General features: G+C 34.5%; 3 protein-coding genes across 5 annotated transcripts; all 3 read left to right on the top strand.

The window, feature by feature from the left end:
• Positions 1-279: 279 nt before the first annotated feature.
• LOC132276968 (glycosyltransferase BC10-like) lies at positions 280-12,881 on the top strand. 3 transcript variants are annotated; one of them, XM_059778637.1, is made up of 11 exons: positions 280-414; positions 1,933-2,450; positions 4,397-4,495; positions 5,831-5,931; positions 6,030-6,101; positions 6,344-6,434; positions 8,007-8,087; positions 11,511-11,573; positions 11,667-11,789; positions 12,219-12,257; positions 12,348-12,881. In XM_059778637.1, the coding sequence occupies exons 2-11, from the start codon at positions 2,067-2,069 to the stop codon at positions 12,474-12,476; spliced, it is 1,182 nt and encodes a 393-aa protein (XP_059634620.1). In that variant the 5' UTR covers positions 280-414; positions 1,933-2,066; the 3' UTR covers positions 12,477-12,881. The 3 variants fall into 3 exon arrangements, with proteins under 3 accessions (XP_059634620.1, XP_059634619.1, XP_059634621.1); XM_059778636.1 differs by having other exon boundaries at positions 280-632; XM_059778638.1 differs by lacking the exons at positions 12,219-12,257; positions 12,348-12,881 and adding an exon at positions 12,054-12,212 and having other exon boundaries at positions 280-632.
• Positions 12,882-17,291: 4,410 nt separating this feature from the next.
• On the top strand, positions 17,292-17,924 carry LOC132278375 (uncharacterized). The gene has a single exon (XM_059780168.1). The coding sequence runs from the start codon at positions 17,292-17,294 to the stop codon at positions 17,922-17,924; it is 633 nt and encodes a 210-aa protein (XP_059636151.1).
• Positions 17,925-17,985: 61 nt separating this feature from the next.
• LOC132278374 (uncharacterized) lies at positions 17,986-20,927 on the top strand. The gene is made up of 6 exons (XM_059780167.1): positions 17,986-18,255; positions 18,447-18,552; positions 18,736-19,443; positions 19,534-19,682; positions 19,829-20,611; positions 20,721-20,927. The coding sequence occupies exons 1-6, from the start codon at positions 17,986-17,988 to the stop codon at positions 20,925-20,927; spliced, it is 2,223 nt and encodes a 740-aa protein (XP_059636150.1).
• The last annotated feature ends 99 nt before the right edge of the window (positions 20,928-21,026 follow it).

Raw genomic sequence — 21,026 nt, 5'->3', positions numbered from 1 at the left:
TTGACGTTCAAAGACTTCCCATTTTGTGCTAGCTCCCGCAAAGGGAAGAATAAATACTTTAAGTTAACTTCATCATATATCTTCCTTTTAATTCTGTTTGGTTCCCTTATCGTACCAACTTTCCTGTTTTAGACAACCATTGTCTCATTTAATTTTACAAGGCTGAAGTTAACAACTACGCACGCGCCTCCATTGCGATTGGGTTTACCTTTTGATCGTTGAAAAACATAAATATATATATAAAATTCGCCGGCTGAAATTTTCTCGTATGGAACGGAGCCCAAATACGACTGTTTCGAGCGAGGCTTCATCTCAGACACAGAGAGAGAAAGATATTTAGAGAGAGATAGAGAGAGAGAGAGAGAAGAAGAAGAAGAGACACACAGACGCATCGTTGAAGGAAATAACGAATTAGTAATATTTTTATTTTTATCTTAAATTTTTTTGTGTAAATATAAATATATCCTATTTACTATTTATATAGTTCTGTCTCTCTCCTCGCTCGCTCTCTCTTGGAGTCTTCTTCTTCTTGTGCCCTAGATCTTTAACACCTATAACAAAAACTCTTGAGTGGCTAGATCTTTTGATTCGTTACCCTAGTTCGTGATATAGGAATCTTGGGGTCAATCCAGGTATGGCGTCTCATTCTCATTGGTCTATGCGCTTTCTTTTGATCAAAAACAGCTTAATACAGAGAGAGGAAGTTACAAACACACATACACACACAGTTATATACATATGCTTGAGAGGTCTTGGAAATTACTAAATGTGTTCCTCTGTTTGTTATTTATTGATCATTAATTTTTTTCTTTTTAACTCTGTCTGATTTCTCAATGCTTCATTGGTTTCATTAATGTGATGTCAATTTACACGCCAATCGACTTCATTTTATTGTAATCTTGCTTAATACTTAATTTTTCTGCAAGGTCGAGGATAAGGAGAAAGATATAAAATTCTTATCGGGTTGACTAGTAGCACAATGGATGGTATGGTATATTCTGGATCATGCTCATCCTATAGGTTTGGGTGGGTATTGAAGCAAATTTATTTTCAAGAAGTCTTGTTTTGGGTGGTTTGAATCTGATGATGGGAGTTGAAATTGGTAGCTCTGATTTCGATGGATGGGTTTGACTTTATTTTTTTCTTTAGCAAACTGATGTCTTTAGAAAATTATTAAAGATATCAGCTGGTTTTGTTGGTTGGGCAACTTGGACAATTTCAGTTTTTAATGATTTTCTTATTATCTTTTATTTTCCTTTTTTGTTGTTCATTGCGAACAATTGTTTGCCTTTGGGGATATGATATGGTTTGCAAATTTAACTATGTGAATTTTGCTTTCATTGGGTAATTTTTTTTTTTATTTTATTTTTATTATTATTATTTTTTTCTCTTGTTGTTTATTGAATATTATTTCATCTCTAAATTGAATGGCATAACACAAAGAAACAATGGAATTCGAATTGGGGCCTCCAGCTCCAAATACAATGTCCTGATGTTTGCAATGCGAGTCTTGGTGCTATAATTCAGTTTATGTTTAGATCCATTGTTGGATAGTGTGATTCTATGCAGTGTCATGGAAGTACCATGGGCACTTCAAAGTGTTGCATTTGTTGCCCGTCCTCATCAATTATGCAGTTTTCAGTGCTCAGCTATTTTACGATGGAGCAGATTTCGAACTTTGCTCTTTTGGAGTGACTTGTGGAATCATTTTACTTCATTGAATGAATTTTGATTCTCGCCCATTTCTCAGTTTTTTTGCTGGCTAAATTTGGCAATATTTTCTTAGAATTGAATAACTCCTTCCTATCTCTCTCTTTGTAGATTATCAAGTGTAGGATACTCTTTAATATTGCATAATAAAACTATTGGAATTGATTTATTTCTTATAATTTACACCCTGCTGATAAATGTGTCTCTGCTTTATGGATTCAGGTTCTTCCTCAATCTGTCAATTGGAGGCTGGTGGTAGTCTCTTAGGTATTGATATCTTAGAAAGAAGTGTTCTGGAGGGAAATTATGAAAAGGGAGTGAGTTGTTTTCAGACTAAGTGATGCATTAAATTCAAGATGAAGACAGCTCAGGCTTGGCGTCTACGCATGAAAGACATGCAGATCTTGCATGCGCCCCGCCAACGCTCTCATTTAAAGAAGCCAACGTGGATAATCATATTGGTTTCATTGGTCAGCATCTTCTTAATTTGCGCTTATATTTATCCACCCCAGAATTCTGCTGCCTGTTATGTGTTCTCTTCCAATGGTTGCAAGGCTTTTTCCAATTGGCTTCCACCTGCTCCTACAAGGGAACATACTGATGAAGAAATTGCTTCTCGTGTCGTAATTAGGGATATTTTGAATACACCGACAATTGAATCAAAGAACCCTAAAATTGCTTTCATGTTCCTGAGCCAGGGTACTTTACCTTTTGAGAAGCTATGGGATAAGTTTTTTCATGTAAGAGTTCTTTCCTAATATTAATGTTATTTCATTTTTTCTTACTTTTTGTTTTTTTTTGCTAAATCTTTTTTTACACTAACTATTTGCTAAATTTGCATAACTTTTATAGATATTTAAATTTTGTCAACCTTTGCATGCATTAATGCGTAATTAAGTTATACATAGAAATTGTGACTTCATGTTGCCTCACTTTATGGTCTCTTACAATGGTGGATTCTTGTATAAAGTAATATGGTTGATTAACTTGATTGATTGAGTGTACAAAAAATGTTCTGAAGTGCCCTTATAACATAATTTATGATGTGGAACCTACTTAAAAGAAATTTGGAACTATGTAATTGTTATCATTGGAAAGCTTTAAAAGACCAGAAAGCAAGGTTCTACGAAGAGCGTGGATGCACTGCAATTGGCAGAATTTGTTGTCTCATATTTGATGCAATTTTGAGACTGTTGTGTTGAAAACTATGGTTATAAACCGAATATAACACAGGGTTTTGACATGTCTTAGGTTTAAATGAATGGACTAACTCTAAGGATATTTAACTTTTATATTGTTGGCTTTTCTTCTGATTGGAAAACATTAAGTGGGAGGTGGATATGTTAATGTTATAAAAGCATGCTTTGAGGGGTAGGCATAAAGGGTTATGTACACCTACCTGACCACATTCCAAAATAGAAGAGAAAAGTAGCCTTGCATCGGTTTACGAATGACCGGGGAGAATAACCAAACTACTCATCAAACCGTATCAAAGCTAAAAACAATTAATAAAAGCATAAACTAGGAGGAAGTTACTCTTATATTGCACCTACTCATCAGACCATATCAATGGACAAAAAAGAGTCTATACTTAAATAACCAAACTGACAGCTAAGAAGCATGAACACTTCCAATGAGGGTCTGTGTTTGTGTTCTACACATGTTCAACACATATTAGACGTGTGCTTAATTTTAGAATAAAATTATTAATTTCGCACACATGGCTGACACTTCTTGGGCATGTGTTGACATCTCGACCACCTTGAACATTAGATATATCTCTTGCCCTTGTTATCTTTTCCTTGACATATTTGATCATAATTAAAGGATCATTGGCCATAAATTTAATGTTGTTATCATAAAATACATATTTGTAGTATATAATATATTTTTCATACAAAATTACATATTTTATTGTTATATCCTTAATGTGAAATGTCCGTGCCCGTGTCATACTTTGGTCTTAATAATGACTTGGCGGCGTATCCGTTTTCTGTTGTGTCCATCTCCCACATCTGTATTCATTCTTCTCAGACTATTAGAGACTATAAAATCATTTTGTACTTTTATTTATATAATTCATCCATAAAAATTCCTTGTAGTGATCAATTTGATATATAATTATTGGATGTTAGTGTTTTTGGTCTTAATAATGTAGATCATGGTGAGAGATAGGATTTTTGAAGGGTTTAGGAGAAAAGATTGGAGAGTAAAATGCAATAGGAAAAGGTTTATAACTAATGAAAGGAGTTCTATACTTACATGGTATGAGGGAGTATTTATAGCATGAGCTTCCAAATCGCTGTATGTTGGCAGATATGATGTGGCGTTTCTGAAATTGAAAGCGCCACTTCTTTCTTTTGGTCTTCTAGCTGTTTTACTTGTAGGAATTGGTTCATTGGAATCTGCAAGAAAACTTGTGTACCTTATGAATGAAAAAACACTGAATTCCAAAATGCATCTGTAGCAAAAATGCGGATGTGAGTTTGATACCAATGGCTACTATGTGTAGATTATTTATCCCAAGTAGATTAAGATGTAGTACATTAGTAAAAGAGAAAACACTGTATTAATTGTTCGTGTTATTTCATTTTGCTTCCAAACCATTTCATTTTTAGGTGAAAGCAGTTTTTGTGTTGTTTCAGTTCAATTTGTATGCCAACTGAAGTTTTAATTATATTTTCAGGGGCATGATGGCAGATTCTCTGTCTATGTGCATGCATCTAATGAAAGGCCAGTACATTCGAGCCGTCACTTCATGAATAGTGACATTCGCAGTGACAAGGTTTGTAAACTTAATGTCAATATTTTTTTTTAATACTCCAAATTTGTCTCTCCCAAGTCCCAAGTAAATTTACAGTTTTATTACCTGATGGGGTTAGGCTCTGTTGTGTTCATTTTTACCTATATGTTTATATTTTGAATTGTATATATTTTTTGTTTATAGTATATTTCCTTGTATTCCTTTCTTTATTTGCATTTCTGTTCAATATTGGAAATATGCAAGTCCTTGTAATAGTAGCGTGATCAGTAGAAAACATATATAAATAATTAAATGGAATAATTAAACACACACACACACACAGAGACACATATATATATATCATTGATTACTCCATTGGCTGTTGTGTTTGCAGTGGAAAATTGAACAATTAAATAAATGGTAATAAAAAGAAAACCTATTGATAAATGGCATAATTCAATACTTATATTTGTTCCTTTGGTATTAAATTTCTAAGTTCAAGGGCTCGATGAAGTTGTGTGTTGGAATGTTGGATTCAAGGGATTGAAAGGGAGATGTCTATGTTGAAGTCTTCAGTTACTAAGCGGAGATTCTCCTTAATTGGAAGTATAAAACCTATGTGATTGGGAAAGTATTGATCGAAAAAAATGTTCAAAGGGAAAAGAAAAGTACCTCTATCGACACACCTAGAATTGTATGGACCTGGGTACCAAGCAGCCGAATGAAGTAAAAGTTTGACTTTGAAGTAGTGTTTTAGAGCCTGGATGGTCTCTAAAACGATCGAGTGCATACCTACAGATAATTTTTTTTATTTACTTTTTATTTGTGTGTGTACATCTATGAAGTGTAAACATTATATCTATGTGGTTAAGTGCCCACATTTATGAATTCTATTTATACATTATGGCCATATTAGGATGTATTTGTACAGAACTTACCTTGACTCTATTTGCATGAATGGGGTTTTTATCGTTCTCAAATTAAGATTCTTACCTTGACAACAAGGCTCTTACTATTACTATTTCACTAAGCAATATCCCTAATTGCCTGGATTTTTGTAAATAATGCATATATTCATTGACCAAACGGTTGTGTTTAATTTAAGATGATGGAGATATATAGAAAAAATGAATTTCCCTGTTGGCACATATGCAAAAAAACTATCCTGGTCTGTGTATATATGTTCTTTGAATACATCTGTATGTATGATCAAAATAATGGATTTCAAAAGAATCAGGAAGGCATTGTTGTCATACTTTCTTTAATCAGTTTGGAATTGAAATGATTAGGTTGTTGTCGTCATCATCATCATTACATTATCACCATCATCGTTGTACAAGCTAAATAATATAATTGTTACATTGATTTTCTGTGCAGGTAGTGTGGGGAAAAATTTCAATGGTTGATGCAGAGAGACGACTTTTGGCAAATGCACTGAAAGACCCTGATAACCAGCATTTTGTTTTACTTTCTGATAGGTGATTACATGAAAAAGTTACTGTAATTATATTTTTTCTGCTAAATTATGATCTTTAACTCTTATCTATTTCCGATGAATTGTTTTCTTGCATTGCAGTTGTATTCCACTGCGCAATTTTGACTTTGTATACAACTATTTGATGTACACAAATATCAGCTTCATCGACAGGTTTGCACAATGTTTCCACATATTGGGAACCACTTCTCTTGTATATAGCTCTTTAGATGAGCAATTTCCAATTACCATACATTGTTTAACTACATTATAAATATGAAACTATTTTGAAGCATTTGCTGCTTTTATTTGCTTACTAAATAGGGGTTGTCAAATATTATAATTTATTATATTGCAAAATTGCTTTATATGTGTTTTATTCTCTCTTACTGATGCACTTTTTATGTTTGTTCTAGCTTTGTGGATCCTGGTCCGCATGGAAATGGCAGGTATACAGAGCATATGTTACCTGAAGTTGAGAAGAAAGACTTCCGGAAGGGCTCACAGGTATACTTACACACATTTAATGTGGAAGCCATGGTTTTATCAATCTGTATAAATTTTAATGTGTTTATATTGGAGAAGGGCCATATAAACATAAACTACCTGCAGTAGATCTGTGTGCAAACTATTATGACATTTAAGCCCTAAAATTCAAGGGGTTATAAATATGAGTCCCTTTGTCAACTATATGTCAATGAGGTGATGCATTGTTGCAATCCGCTGTAAAATCTTTTCGACTTTTTTAGTTTAGTTTAGTTTTTTTTTTTTTTTTTTTTTTTTTTTTCCTTGGTTCTTTTGGTGGTGGTGGTAGTAAAGAGGGGTGGGGGAAATGGGTATTGGTTTAGATATGTCAATTTCAGTATCCTCAACTTTAGTTTTCATCTAAGTTTTAAATCCAATCAATCAAACCAGTACACAATCAACACAAAATAAAGAGTAATTTGCTCTGGAAAAACCTGAATTGGAAAAAAATTGCGGACCTTGTTACGAGCAATTCAATTCAAATAAATCCACTATGTGAAGAAAAGATTACAATCCAAAAACCCTAACAAAACTAGCTCATGCTCAATGGGGCCATGTGCATCACAGTCTCATGTTTGGTTCTCACAAGGCCAGCCTGGCCTCAAACTCGTGCTTGACTCTTATGAGCTTAGTTGTTGTACTCCACACAATCAAACCCTTGATCTGTCCTCTTCACGAGTTAGTGAATCCAACTTCTCCATGAAGCTATTGTGTAGTGGTTACGAGTTTCTGCTGCTTGATATTTTTCGATGATCTGGTTTAGCAGGAAATCACTGGCATGAGCAAATCACGCACAAACTCTCTCAAGTGTTATATATGAAAAACAAAAATCTTGCAGACAAACATTTATAATGTGTATGCAAAGTAAGCTTGAAATTTCCGATTTTGTAAAAAATTGCAACACCAATCCATGAAGTTGCTAAATCTCTTCTCTATCTTCTAGAAACCCTAGGAGGTTGTTTATAAAGAGTCCAATATTTAAGTCTAAGAAAATTATAAAATTTATTTAGAAACTTTTTATTAAGTTTGAAAACAAATAGAACGTGTTTTGATAATTAAAAGCTGTAAATTTTTCATGTCTGGACATTATGCAGCGACCAGTGATATGTCTGCCAAGATAGCCACCATTGGAAATACACTGTACTGTGCATAACTCACTGTGTAGTTATGTACCGCTGGATAAACATGTATGGGCAAATAACTCTCTACCTAGTTTTATAGCAATGCAAACACCTTGTAACAGGGAAAAACTTGTTGTCTTTTGTAACTTGAGCAAAATTAAGCCAAAAATCAACGTACTTATTTTTCAAAAAACATGTTGAACAAATAAGACATGCTATCAAATTCGAATGTGTTCGCCTCACTCATTTACCTTGTTCTAAAAGTGTATGTCCAATTAGTTGTTCATGAATTAATGATTTTCTGAATGTAGCACGGTCCATGCTTTCAACAATTCAAGACTCAAACTAAAAATGCCAACTCAATTAGGCTTCTGACTGAAAGAGCCAAACAATGACGCGAAGTCCTAATAGTTTTTGTTTTGAATTTCTACAGTGGTTCACAATGAAGCGGAAGCATGCTTTGATCGTAATGGCCGACAATCTGTACTACTCAAAATTTCGGGATTACTGCAAGGTGATTCTGTTCCTGAATATGAGTTGATTTTTAATACATTTGTTTATGATTTGAAGTTTTGATATATGGCATGCAATTGTTGTTTCTAATATCTTTAGGAACAGTTTCTTCTGTGAATTTCAAAATTTTTTCTTATTGATACTTCTCTCTTTTTTAATAGGTTTTGTGAGTTATAGCCAATGCAGTTAATACCCTTTTGCTTCCATTGATTTATTATTTCATCTTGGCAGAACAGTTTAATTTCTACTTTGTGAAATATGTTTGTCTTATTTTTGAGATCTATATAGGTTATATTGCTCTACCTATCTCTCTGTTGGTACTTCTTAGAACAGTAGTATTTAGCTTGTAGAGGAACAGCAGTTTCTCTTTAAGCGTAAATGCAAAAGTAGCTGCGACATGAGATGGACTGCAAGTGTAAAAAGGGATTAATCTCATCTAGTATCTTGATAAAAATAATTTACATGGAATTATTATTAAACAGGTAATATTGTACATAGACAATCTTGCTATTGGCCAATTCCACTAGGTGAAGTTACCCCCTTGATCATAAATAATGAATCATGATTTATGTCTGTGCTCAAACTAATAAAGTGGTGCCAAGTGAAATATATTCACTTTATCTGATTCAATAGCTCTAATGCTTGGGGGTGATATTCTCTTCCCTCCCCCCCAATTGAATGATTGATTAATTTATTTTTGCTGCGTTCAGTTTAGGAGAGATTACTTTCTATCCAAGATGGTGGGCTTAAAATGCAAGTTGTCCATTAAAAATATGAAATGCAACACAGCAAAGCATATTTTATCATTTCCTCATATCGTTGTCATTGGCTTATCTTAGTCTTGGGGTTGGGTGCATAAATCTTGTTTGTTGTCATTGACGTGTATCAAATTTGTAGTTGGCTGCATAAATCGTGTTCGTTGTCATTGACTTGTATGAAATTTGGAGTTAGCTGCATAAATCATGTTCTACAGCTCGAGGATGTTGAATGCCATGAAACATATTCGATATAAATATTTAAAAAAAAAAAATATATTTTTTATTTTTTAAATTGTCAAAATCATATGCATGTGTGCCTGACAGTTTTTTATTAAGACACTCTTGGACATGTCTTGAACACATTTGGACATATTTGGTATTTAAAACAAATTTATATAATCATGAACATGTTCGATAATTCCCTAAAACTCCTGACGATGTGTTCAGCATGCCTCATGATGGTTTGTTGTTAGCCTTTCTGTATAGAAAAAGTGTGTTACTGTAAATAAAAAATAATATAGTATATATACTCTGTCCGAAAATTCAGAAATGAATTTTGGGATGTCACACATGTCCCATTCCAAAAATGAATGTACTATTTTTTATAACATTCCCAAACTATCCTTTTGACATTGATTTAATTAAACTAGTGCACTAATTAGTAATTACGGAGTACTCCTTTGTCTTTTAACAAGGATAAATTTGGAAATTACTCTTATCAATACAATAAAAAAGTATTAAAAACCCACTACCTTAAAAAGTTGGATTCCCCAGACACCCCAAGAATTTTGGGACAGGGGGAGCATGTTAGAGGATTAAGAACATATTTCTCTCCCCCTCACACAAACACAATTTGAGACTTGCATTGAAGGTTTGGGTATATATATGTATATAAATATATATAATGGCATATAGATGTTAGAGAAGTCCATACACCAGGCATTATTTTTATAGCCATAACTTTCTTGTACTTGTTCCTTCTGGAAAATGTTTGGAGTTTCAAGTTTGCGGTTATATTTTTTTGATAGATCCCAAGCGGAAAGATCATGCATTTATGATCTAATTATCGTCATCAAATTTCCATTACTTCCTTTGAGTCGAAATTTCCACTTTTCTATTATCTGAAAAAATATATGCGAAATGGGAAGAAACCTTGAACAGAAACGCACCATTATTGATGGACCGAAGGCTGTAGCCTTGCGACCTGTCCTCTTCAGGGTTACAGCATATGAACAATGGCAAATTTTCTTCATTAGCTGATGAAACTCCAATAAGTAAAGAGTATCCCAAAACAGACACTCTTTATATTCCTTGTGATAGTTAATAGATGCCATAATTCCATTCACTAGAATTTCAGCTACTTTTTGCATGTGTTTTGTGTGCTTGAGCTCACACATCTGGTTATGGGTAGGTTAAGAAAACTCCGCCAGCGTTGAAATAACACTGCCGGTCCCAAGCCCGGATAAAGGAGGAGGGTTTTTCAGGTTTTAAGTTTCTGTTAAGATTTTTCGACTTGTTTTTTTTTATGAATATTATCCTCTTATCTGTATTTGTTTGACAATCATCTCAGGTTGAAAATTTGACTAAATGTCTATGTTTTGTGAGTTCATATCTTTCCATCAATAACCCAGCCCATGTATTAGAGAAGGGGGGTTGAAATCGACAGAACTCAGTCCATGGGGATATGGATTAGACAGAACTCACGCATCGAGAAGAACATCATAAAGCCACAATAGTTATTTAAAAATGCAAAAATTACGTACATTTATATTTGTGCTTGGGTGTGTGTATATACAGTATTGGACATGGCATAGCCGTGTCTTATGCTCACTTTTTTCCTTCCGTGTTTGTTCCAACAGAGCTGTTGCTCCTATTTCCTTTATTTTATTTTATTTCAATCTTCCAAGCTACAATACAACTTCAATGGGCAAACTTTCTTATAGATATAAAAGAACCTGCCATCAAAGATTGTGTTTTGATCATCATTAGCTAGTTTATATTAGACTACAGAGTTTCATTTTTATTTTTGGTTTTTGTTTTGCTTTCTCCATGTTTAATTTTGTGATGCATTGAATCATTTTTAATCTTCAATTGCATTAATAATTGTGTCAAATGGATTCCCCAAAATAAAAACGGTCCATCTGAAACATTTGGTTTGTTATCGGTCTATTTTCTTCAATTGCAGATATAAACGGGTAAGGCTTGTCCAACATCATGGCAATGTTCTTTTGAATGATATTAACTAGACTGTTCTCTGATGTTATTAAATCTGTCTTTTTGCAAAGTGAAGTGCACGCTTGCTTTTGCAATCTCGAAACAATAATACATCTCCATGCATTAAGTTGGTAATATTAGAAAATAATATTGTATACTATTATGTGAGGAATATATTAAATTGCTGTCCCTCTTTTCACAATCATATATAAAAATCTAACTTTCTCATACTAGGTTTTGGACTTGATTAATTAGGTTCAGCTGAATCCATCAGTTAAAACCTTGTGAGGATCTTCTGCATTTATCATAATATTCTTGTATTATGCCATATATCCAACATAAAAAGGTTGTTCTATCGTCATATGATTTGGACTTTTGGAAAATATGGAACTTGTAAACGTGGTTCGTAGCACCATTGTATTGACCACAACATTTTTTTTTTCCTTTTGCAGCCAGGTATGGATGGGCGAATCAATTGCTATTCTGATGAGCATTATCTGCCAACATTTTTTCAAGTGCGAACATTTAATTTTTTATGCTTTTTTCCATTGCCAAATACTTCATGTTCAACTCTGCTTTACTGAACCAATTTTCTGTTCATTTTAAAGATGTTTGACCCTGCTGGAATTGCAAACTGGTCAATAACGCATGTTGATTGGTCTGAAAGGAAGTGGCATCCAAAATCATATAGGGCTCAGGATGTTACTAATGAGCTCATGAAAAATATTACAGTATGTCTCTCTCTCTCTCTCACACACACATACACACAAAAGTGCTTGTTTTTGGCGTGTCACGTTGCTATATTTCTTGGTACTTCCGGAAGTCATGATAAGGTTCAGCTCATTCTGGTGGAGGCCTACCAAATTCATCTGGGCATTATACTCTCTGCCGCCCTCATCTTAGGACACTCGCATTTTCCCCAAAATGCATGTCTATTCAATGAATCAACTCTTTGTTTAAATTGAAATGACTGAAGCACCCCCTCTTTACAACAGTGTAGCATAATGACTCTAGAATCAGAAGGGACATGGGAGAGAGCAGCCATGATGGACACTAGCAGAGCAATTGCCTGTGTCCTTGTTATAGAGCTAGAGTTTTCTTGGCTATGTTTTTGGCCTCTCGGAAATGGGTTGTAAACATCTATTGTGTTTTTTTTGCAGTCTATTTATGAGAGCGTGCATGCTACAAGTGATGAAAGGGTATGTAAATACTAAAATTGAAAATTCTTGCCTCCAAAATTGGTTAAGAGCAGAAAAATTCTGAAAATAATCGTATCTCATGTGCTGCAGAATGAAATACAGATTAGATCTTGCTTATGGAACGGAATCAGACGACCATGTTACTTATTTGGAAGGAAATTCTTACCGGAAACTTTAGATAATCTGATGCTTCTTTTTCCCAATTATACAACAATTTGAGTGGATATCATTGATTCTAATTCTTTGGTCGGATCAGCAGTTGCTCTCGGCCCCCTTCTTCTTCAATTCTCATGTAGTTTACAGTGTTGTAAAGCACCTCATTGTAGAAGGATTGAATGCTCCCCGTCCTGGCTTCTTTTTGAGTGCAAGGGCAACTGGCAGAGCAGTTAGGGTGATTTGAGTCGAAGCTGTTGCAAAAGTTCCTTCCTTGGGGATGGGTGATGTAGTATTTTATCTTTCCCCTCCAATCTGGGCTTATTTTTGGTTATATTCTAGTTATGGAACAGAAATTTTGGGGACTTATTTTGTGAAAGCTGAAAATATGTAGTTGCAAAAGTTGTGTAGTCACGGGCAATGGTGTGTCCCTCAATTGGCCAAAATATAAGACCTAATTCCAGAAAATAATATTTTAAAGTGAATAAGTAGTCCCAGAAAGAAGAAAAGGTTATAAAAAAAATGGATCATAATAAGTGAGACAAACCAACAAGAAATTTAAATCAGATGCCAAACAACTCTTTTATACATTTCTACCGCATCTACAATAACATATTGATTGGTTCTTAAATTCAACTAGGGGTAGCAAAATGGGTCAGGAATTATCAACCAGTCCATATTTGTCCGTCTTTTAATGGTTATGGGTGAATAATATTTAATTTGAGGGTCGAGATGAGTTGGGTAATTTTTAATCACTTAATTTAAGAGTCAAGATGGGTTGAATATGGTTAACCATATTCAATTCATATTTCACCAATCACATATAAACACACGTCTATTCTATATTGCACTCAATTCATTTCTCTCTCTAAATTTCTCTCACTCATAATCCTCTCTTTAAATTTGTCTTTCATTAATCTCCTTTCTATAAGTTTCTCTCTCTAGAAATTTTTTATAAAAAAAATAAATAACTAAAAAATAATTTTAAAATAATTTTAAAAATTAAAAATTAAAAATTAAAAAATTAATTAATTTTTATTATTATTTATTATTATTTTTATTTTTGTAATATATCAAGCACAATGGCGCCAAAACATATAAAATTATACTTCCTTAATATGTTTTACGTTGGGCCGGCACACATATATATAAATATATAGTTGGATTCAGGTGTAATTGATCATGTTGGACCGGCATATATATATATATATGTGCGCACTGTAATGAATTATTATTAAAATTATAGTAGGACGAAAAGTCAGCAAAAGAATCCAAAACGTATAAGTTGAATTAATTGCTGTGTACAATTAATTAGTCGTAGATAACTAATTATAGAGAACTGGTCAAGTGGCGCCATGCAATTTCCATTCAGGTGATGCGAAGGAGAATATGCTTACTTAATATGCATCCATCTTTGTGTAAATATAATATTCCAGTGCTTGTGCTTTGTGCTTTGAACATTTCATTCCGACGACTTCACTGAATTTCAAGTTTTCTTACTCCAAGACTTCACCAAACCGTTAGACATCCAAGTCTCTCGAGCATTTAATTTGGGACAATTGAATCTCACTTATTCAACCTAGTTTTTCTTGGGGTAAACTGTAAAAAAAAATTCCTCAACTTTAGCAATTTTGTTTTATTTACCAAAAAAAAAATGGCAATTTTGTAATAAATTCTCTTGAATTTTTATTTTTGCACAAAACTCTCTTAAACTATTCCAAAAATATGCATATACTCCCTTGTCATTTGCCAATTACAATTGTTACTGAAAGTATAAAAAAAATTAAAAATTAAAAAAAAATTAATGGGATCACGGGTCATAACGGGTTAACCCTGCCCATTTTCAACCCGTTTTGAACGAATTAAATATGAGTCTTGACCCATTTTGACCCACCCATTTTCAACCCAACCCAAATCCAACACAACACGCCCATTTGCCACCCCTAAGTTCAACTAATGGTTAATGGAGCCATCCATTGACTCTATCATTGGAGCTGGCCGAATTTTTGTGTTCGGTCCTGGCTTAGTTTGGCATTCTGAATCTAGCAGTAACTAGTTTAGGGTTAAGGTGAACCCGATTTGTTTGGAACTTTTAAGTCTCATAATTTTGTTTAGGATTTGACATTGGTCTCTTTTTCAAAAAACATTAGAGATTGGTTCTATTTTTAGATTTTTTGTTAGTCATCATACGCGTTTGGAATTGTTTCTCTATTGCTTAAAAACACTTTTATTTTGAAAAATTATTAGTAGGATTTTTGAATTAAGCTAGAATTTTGAGTTAGAAAATTTTGTTCTTTTTATTTCTTTATTATAATGTGTCACCAAACACCTAAATTCTTTTTACTAATAGTAATTTTTTGACACCTCTGTTAATAAAATAAAAAAAAAAAACCTTTTTTTTTTAAAATTCCAAGCTCTAAACAACTTAAAGAATATTTTTTTTTATATAAAATTTCAAAACTACCCCTTGCTAAAATTACCTTAATCAAATACTTAGCCGTCATCTCTTTTTTTGCTTCCTATTTTCTTTGATATTTTTGTTTTTCACAAGATATCATCTCTTTCTTCTCTTCCTATTTCCACCGCTATCTGATTGAATTGTGAGAAAAATATGGAGAACTTTTGCCTTCCACTTCCACTTCCACATGTAAAGTTAATTTTATTATGAATATTGTTCATAAATTTCAATGAATCAATGGATAACTTCTTCTTCTTATTATTTTTTTAAAGTCGAAATCTTTGTTCCACTGCACAATCCTATTTAACAACACAATAACAACCCCTTGTTTCCCTTCTCAATCCTTGATTTAGCTATATATATCTTATTCCCAAAAAAGAAAAAAAGTAAAAAAAAATGAAAAAAGAAAAAAGAAATTACCACTGTTAAGATCTCTTGGTCACCGGCCAAGTAAAAAAAAAAACCCAAATTTATTTTGTCTTCCCTAAAGTCAAAGAATTAATTGAAAAAACAATCACCAAATATATCATGAATGTTTGAAGTAAATAATTGACAATTTCTTTACTTCATGTACTCGTGATAAACAGCAATGGGGGCGTGGAGAGGGAGAGAGAGAGGGGTTAGGGTTCTGGTCATCTTCTCTAAGGTAGTTTGGTGGAAACAAATTAGGGTTAGTTTTGAATTTTGTTTTTGTTTTTTTTGAAAGTTTAAGCAACTGACATGTTAGGAGGTTCGTTGATGTTAAGTCTCCCCTGTTGGAACCCATGCATTCCAAGAGCTAGTAGGAGGTATCTTATTAGCTAAGGCCAGAAGACTTTGGCAAAAATAAAGTCAACAAATTATTTTTTAATTTTTTTCTCAAGTCAACGAATTATTGAACTATATAAAAATATGACCAATCTCTAATATATATATATATATTTTCAAAAATGACAAAACCTATACAAAATTATGGGATTTAAGAAAAAAAAAAAAAAAACTATATATATTTTGTGTAAATCTATAAAAGCGATTTCAAGTATTGGAGGCCATTATGTTCCTTTGTTACAAAAGGTGACAAGTTTTAAAATTTTGATTTTAAATTTTGTTATTATTAATAACCATTCAAAGCACTTTTAATTTTAATTTTAGCTTGCTTTATAATGAAATTAAAATTTCTAAACTTGGCCTTGGTGCATTAAATCTCCCTCTAATTTCAAAAAGTTGCACAATACTACGAAATCTTTTTTTTTTTTTTTGGGTAACAAACAACCTCTATTTTACTAACTTGTTGCAACTTACCCTCTTTTGTTAATGTAGATGAAACAAAATTACATGAATACTCGTAATAAGGAAATTGAATTATATATATATATATATATATATAATTCAATTTCCTTATTACGAGTATTCATGTAATTTTGTTTCATATATATTTTAGGAAAAAAAAAAAATCACAACTAAGCCGACCAAGTTTGAATAACAACTCCCTTTCTTTTCCTTTTCTTCCCCAACCTTTCACCATGATTTTGCTCATTAAACCATGGATGATCCTTCTCCTGCTATCTCCCCACCTGTCCAACCTTCCCCCAACCTGTTATGTGACCAACCCAATAACCATGACCAAAACCCTACACCTATTGTAAAAGCTGGTAGTAGCCTTGAGATGGATGGTTCAACCACTATTGATGGTATGGAACCACTGATTATTGATGACAGAAGGAACATTGCTTTAGCTAAGCAAGTGATTTCTGAGGCCCTATCAAGATACCTTGTTGATGCAAGGAAGGAACTTGAAAAAGCCAGAGAGAAGATTTCTAATCTAGAGTCATCTCTTCTGAAGCTTCAAAAAGGAAAGATGGTTGATGAAGGGCATGTGGCTAATAACCAGCCCAAGGAAGGACCTACTCAGCATACTACTTACCCGAGGGGTAAAGGTAGATTCAGAGGAGGTTCTAATAGAGGTAGAGGAGGATCCACAATTGGGTACAACAGCTACCACCATGGTGAACCAAGTCACGCGCCTAAGGAGATTGGGCATTACACTGGTCAACCAAAGTCCAAGACTGGTACCAACCACAGGGCTGCTACCACTGATACACCTACCAATCAATACACAAACCCCTTACACCAAAATGGTAAGGTCAAACCTGCTAATTGCTCTTTGGAAAATGACAAGAGTATGGTTTTAGAAGCTGGCCAAGTCGCTCCTAGACAGCCTAGCTGGGCTGAGATTGCTGCTGGACCAAAGGCCAACTCTCCCAAGATGGAATTTGAATTCATCCCACCTCTTCCACCCAATAGGGACCGCATCCTTATTGAACCTCCTGAAGAAGTTACAGAGGAAGGAGTTGAGGAGTGGATGACCTGTCTTGTTGGATATTTTATCCAAAAGAAATTGCCTTTTTCCATTATCAAGGATGCAGTTACAAAGATGTGAAGTAATGAAGGGTTGGAAGAAGTTATGGCTGATGATAAAAGGGTTCTTTATATTTAAGTTCTCCACTGAAGCTGAGTGTAATAATATTTTAGCTAATGGACCATGTATGGTGATGGGGAAACCATTATTCCTTAAAAAATGGCACAAAGGTATGGAAATGAGTAAAGAATCATGTAGATCCATTCCCCTTTGGATCAAATTTTATAATATTCCCTATGAGTATTGGGCAGCTAAGGGTTTCAGTCATGTGATAAGTGCTGTGGGAAAACCTTTATTTGCTGATAGGCTTACTGAAAGCAAAGCAAGACTCAGTTATGCTAGACTGTGTGTGGAAGTGGATGCCACTAAACCCTTTGTTGAATCTTTCCAACTGAAGGCAACTAATGGAATTGTGTTTGACATTAAGGCTGAATATCAGTGGAAGCCTATGGTCTGTTCATCTTGTTGTTGTTTTGGGCACCTTAGTAATGTATGCCCTACCAAACAAACCATAAGTAGAATAGCTATAGAGAATGCTAATCAAGGAAAGGAATGGAAAGCAGTGCAAAGGAGTTCTCAACCAATTGAAGTAATAAATGTTAGCCATGAGGACCACATTACTGATGTTGCTGGGGATGATACTGCTGATGTCAAATAGGGTGGAGACTTTATAAGTTGTGTCTAAGAATGTTATTGAGCTGGAAGTGAGCACCAAGGAGATGAAAAGTTCAGAGGTTCCAAACCAAGAGGAGGTTATTCCTGCTGTTGAATTGAAGACTGATGGAGAGTTGCCAGAGATGCCTAAGGCTAACCATGTGGGAGAGGGGACACATGTTGTTTTACCTAGCTGCTCTAGCTCCACATGCTCATCTAGTTCAAACCAATGTAAGGACAAGGAGGACCCTGAGGTCACAAAGCAGAAAACTCAAATAAAGAAAAAGAAGAAGGGAGGTGAATGCCCTATTGTACCTGTGTCAGGTTTTCCAGGGGTAATTCTTCAAACCCTGTCTTAATGATTTTTGCAGCTTGGAATATCAGGGGTCTTAATTCCCCTGAAAAAAAAAGGAAAATAAAACAGCTTATTGCTTCTTCCAACTTCCATTTTGTGGCTATCTTGGAAACTAAGGTCCAAGAACCTAATGTTAATGATATCCATAAATTTATTGCCCCTTCTTGGCAGCTTCTACACAACTACCCCTCCTATAGTCTTGGTAGGATCTTAATCTTGTATGACCCTATCAAACTTAAAGTTCAGAAGCTTTCTTCTAATGCACAAGCTATTCACTGTAGTGTAACCACTATTGAGGATCACACTCATTTTTTTGTGTCTATTATTTATGCTTTTAACACTGCTGTGCAAAAGATCTCCCTGTGAAATGACATTAAATCTCAAGCTAGGAGCTTCTCTCCCTCCCCATGGGTCCTCTGTGGAGACTTCAATGTTATTAAACATCCCAATGAAAATGCAGGTGGTTCTGGTAATTGGAATTCAGGTATCATAGACTTCAATACCTGTATTTTTTATGCTGAGTTACATGAACTGAGGTATAGTGGTATGTTCTACACTTGGACCAATATGAGCCCTGGAGATTCTAATATTTCTAGGAAACTGGATAGAGTTTTGGTGAATGACAGCTGGTTATCCAAATTCCCTCTATCTAGCTGTGAGTTTTTGCCTCATGGGGTATCTGATCATTCCCCAATGATTGTTAACTCAGAAATTGTGCCTCCTAAAAAGAATATTCCTTTCAAATTTTTTAATTTTTTGGGCAATCATAAGGATTTTTTATCTACTGTGGCTTCGGTTTGGGAGCAAAATGTGCATGGTAATATTATGTTCCAGGTGGTTTGTAAGTTGAAGATGCTCAAGATCAAATTGAAAGCCTTAAACAAGAAGGAGTTCAGTGAGATTTCCAAAAGGGTTATTGAAACTAAAGATGCTTTGAGTGTTATTCAGATTGCTCTTGATGGTGATTCTGCTAATGTGGAGCTCAGAAGTAAGGAGAATAATCTTCTTCAAAGTTTTCATGATTTGTCTGTAGCTGAGGAACAATTTTTCATGCAAAAGTCAAGGGTTAAATGGTTGAGTGATGGCGATAAGAACACTAGCTACTTTATGAAGACTTTCAATGCTAGGTGCAACAAATTAAGGATTACTAGGCTCAGGCTTGCCTCAGGTGAGTCCACTGAGGTGCCTTCAGTTATTAAAGATGAGGTTGTGATGCATTTCTAGAGTATTTTGGGAAGCTCTTCTCACTGCTATCTAGGGATTCAAGCCTTAAAGGAAGTTTATAGTAAGGTGGTTCCTGACGAGTATCTTAATTCATGGACTTCTATTCCATCTCTTGAAGAGATCAGGGGCTGTTTTTTTGGGCTGAGTGACAAAAAATCCCCTGGAACTGATGGGTTTAATGCAGTTTCTTTAAGAAAGCATGGCCCGTGGTGGGCAATGATATTGCGATGGCAATCAGAGAATTTTTTGTTAATGGGAAAATTTTGAAGGAGATTAACTCTACTTATCTTGCTCTGGTCCTAAAGGTTCCCAATCAAACTTCTTTGTAGGATTTCAGACCTATTTCCTACTGTAACACTAGCTACAAGGTTATATCCAAGCTTTTGGCTAAGAAAATTCAACCTATTCTTCCTCACCTTATTGATAATTACCAAACTGCTTTCATTAAAAATAGAAGAATTGGTGAAGGAGTGTTTATTGTTCAAGAACTCATGAAGGGATACACAGGCCAGCTTTCTTCTCCAAGATGCACCCTTAAGGTTGATATCCACAAAGCTTATGATACTCTTTATTGGGAGTTTTTGGTGGATTGTCTTAAAGTCCTCAACTTCCCTCATATGTTTATCCAGTGGATCATTGCATGTGTCACCACAACTGCCTTCTCTGTGGCTATCAATGGTGAGATGATTGGTTTTTTCAAAGGAGCTCAAGGTTTAAGGCAAGGGGACCCTATTTCCCCTCTCCTGTTTGTTCTTATTATGGATGTGTTATCTTCTACTATCATTAAGTCCATCTATGAGAGTTCCCAATTCTCCTACCATTGGAGATATAGAGCAAACCAAATTTCCCATTTGTGTTTTGCTGATGATGTCATTTTGTTTTGCTATGGGGACCCCTATTCTCTTGATGTGTTGATCAAGAGTTTTGATTTGTTCTCTAAGCTTTCTGGTTTAAAGCCTAATTTGGCTAAAAGCAACATCTTTACTGCTGGAGTGAATGAAGAAACTCAAAATACCTTGGTTAATGGCTCTGGATTTGTTGGTGGCCAGTTCCCATTCAGGTATTTAGGTCTCCCTATTACTGCCTCAAGACTCTTAACTGTTGACTGCAAGGTGCTTGTGGAAAGGATCATTGCTAGAATATCTAGTTGGACTTTTAGATTTCTATCCTATTCTGGTAGATTCATTCTTATTGGGGGAGACACTCATCCTTCCTATGCAGGTTACTAATAAGGTGAATGCTGTATTAATGAAGTTTTTATGGACTGGGAAGGAGCTGAAGAACTCTGGTGCTAAAGTTAATTGGTATGCTGTATGCAAGCCTATGGTCTATGGAGGGCTTGGGCTGCCTAATCTTGCTGCCTTAAATAGAATTGCTATCTTGCAGCATATCTGGAATTTGTTCTATGATGGAGGCCAATCTCTTTAGTATCAGTGGGCTCATAGTGTCCTAATTGAGGAGAAAAACTTTTGGAACATCAAAGCTAATTAACTAAGTTCGTGGAATTGGATAATGCTCCTTAAGCTG

This window comes from Cornus florida, unplaced genomic scaffold (assembly GCF_030987335.1).
Source record: "Cornus florida cultivar Cherokee Brave unplaced genomic scaffold, ASM3098733v1 CherokeeBrave_3.0.0_Hap2_Chr10, whole genome shotgun sequence".
NCBI lineage: Eukaryota > Viridiplantae > Streptophyta > Magnoliopsida > Cornales > Cornaceae > Cornus > Cornus florida.
This window is presented reverse-complemented; position numbering and strand designations above follow the sequence as displayed.

Coding starts and splice junctions, on each gene's coding strand:
- LOC132278374 (XM_059780167.1), top strand. CDS start 17,986: ATGAAAAGTTCAGAGGTTCCAAACCAAGAGGAGGTTATTCCTGCTGTT. Junction 18,553..18,735: donor TAATGCACAAGCTATTCACT/GTAGTGTAACCA, acceptor ATGAAAATGCAG/GTGGTTCTGGTAATTGGAAT. Junction 19,444..19,533: donor TAGGCTCAGGCTTGCCTCAG/GTGAGTCCACTG, acceptor ACTGCTATCTAG/GGATTCAAGCCTTAAAGGAA.
- LOC132278375 (XM_059780168.1), top strand. CDS start 17,292: ATGAAGGGTTGGAAGAAGTTATGGCTGATGATAAAAGGGTTCTTTATA.
- LOC132276968 (XM_059778637.1), top strand. CDS start 2,067: ATGAAGACAGCTCAGGCTTGGCGTCTACGCATGAAAGACATGCAGATC. Junction 5,932..6,029: donor TTTGTTTTACTTTCTGATAG/GTGATTACATGA, acceptor CTTGCATTGCAG/TTGTATTCCACTGCGCAATT. Junction 6,435..8,006: donor ACTTCCGGAAGGGCTCACAG/GTATACTTACAC, acceptor GAATTTCTACAG/TGGTTCACAATGAAGCGGAA.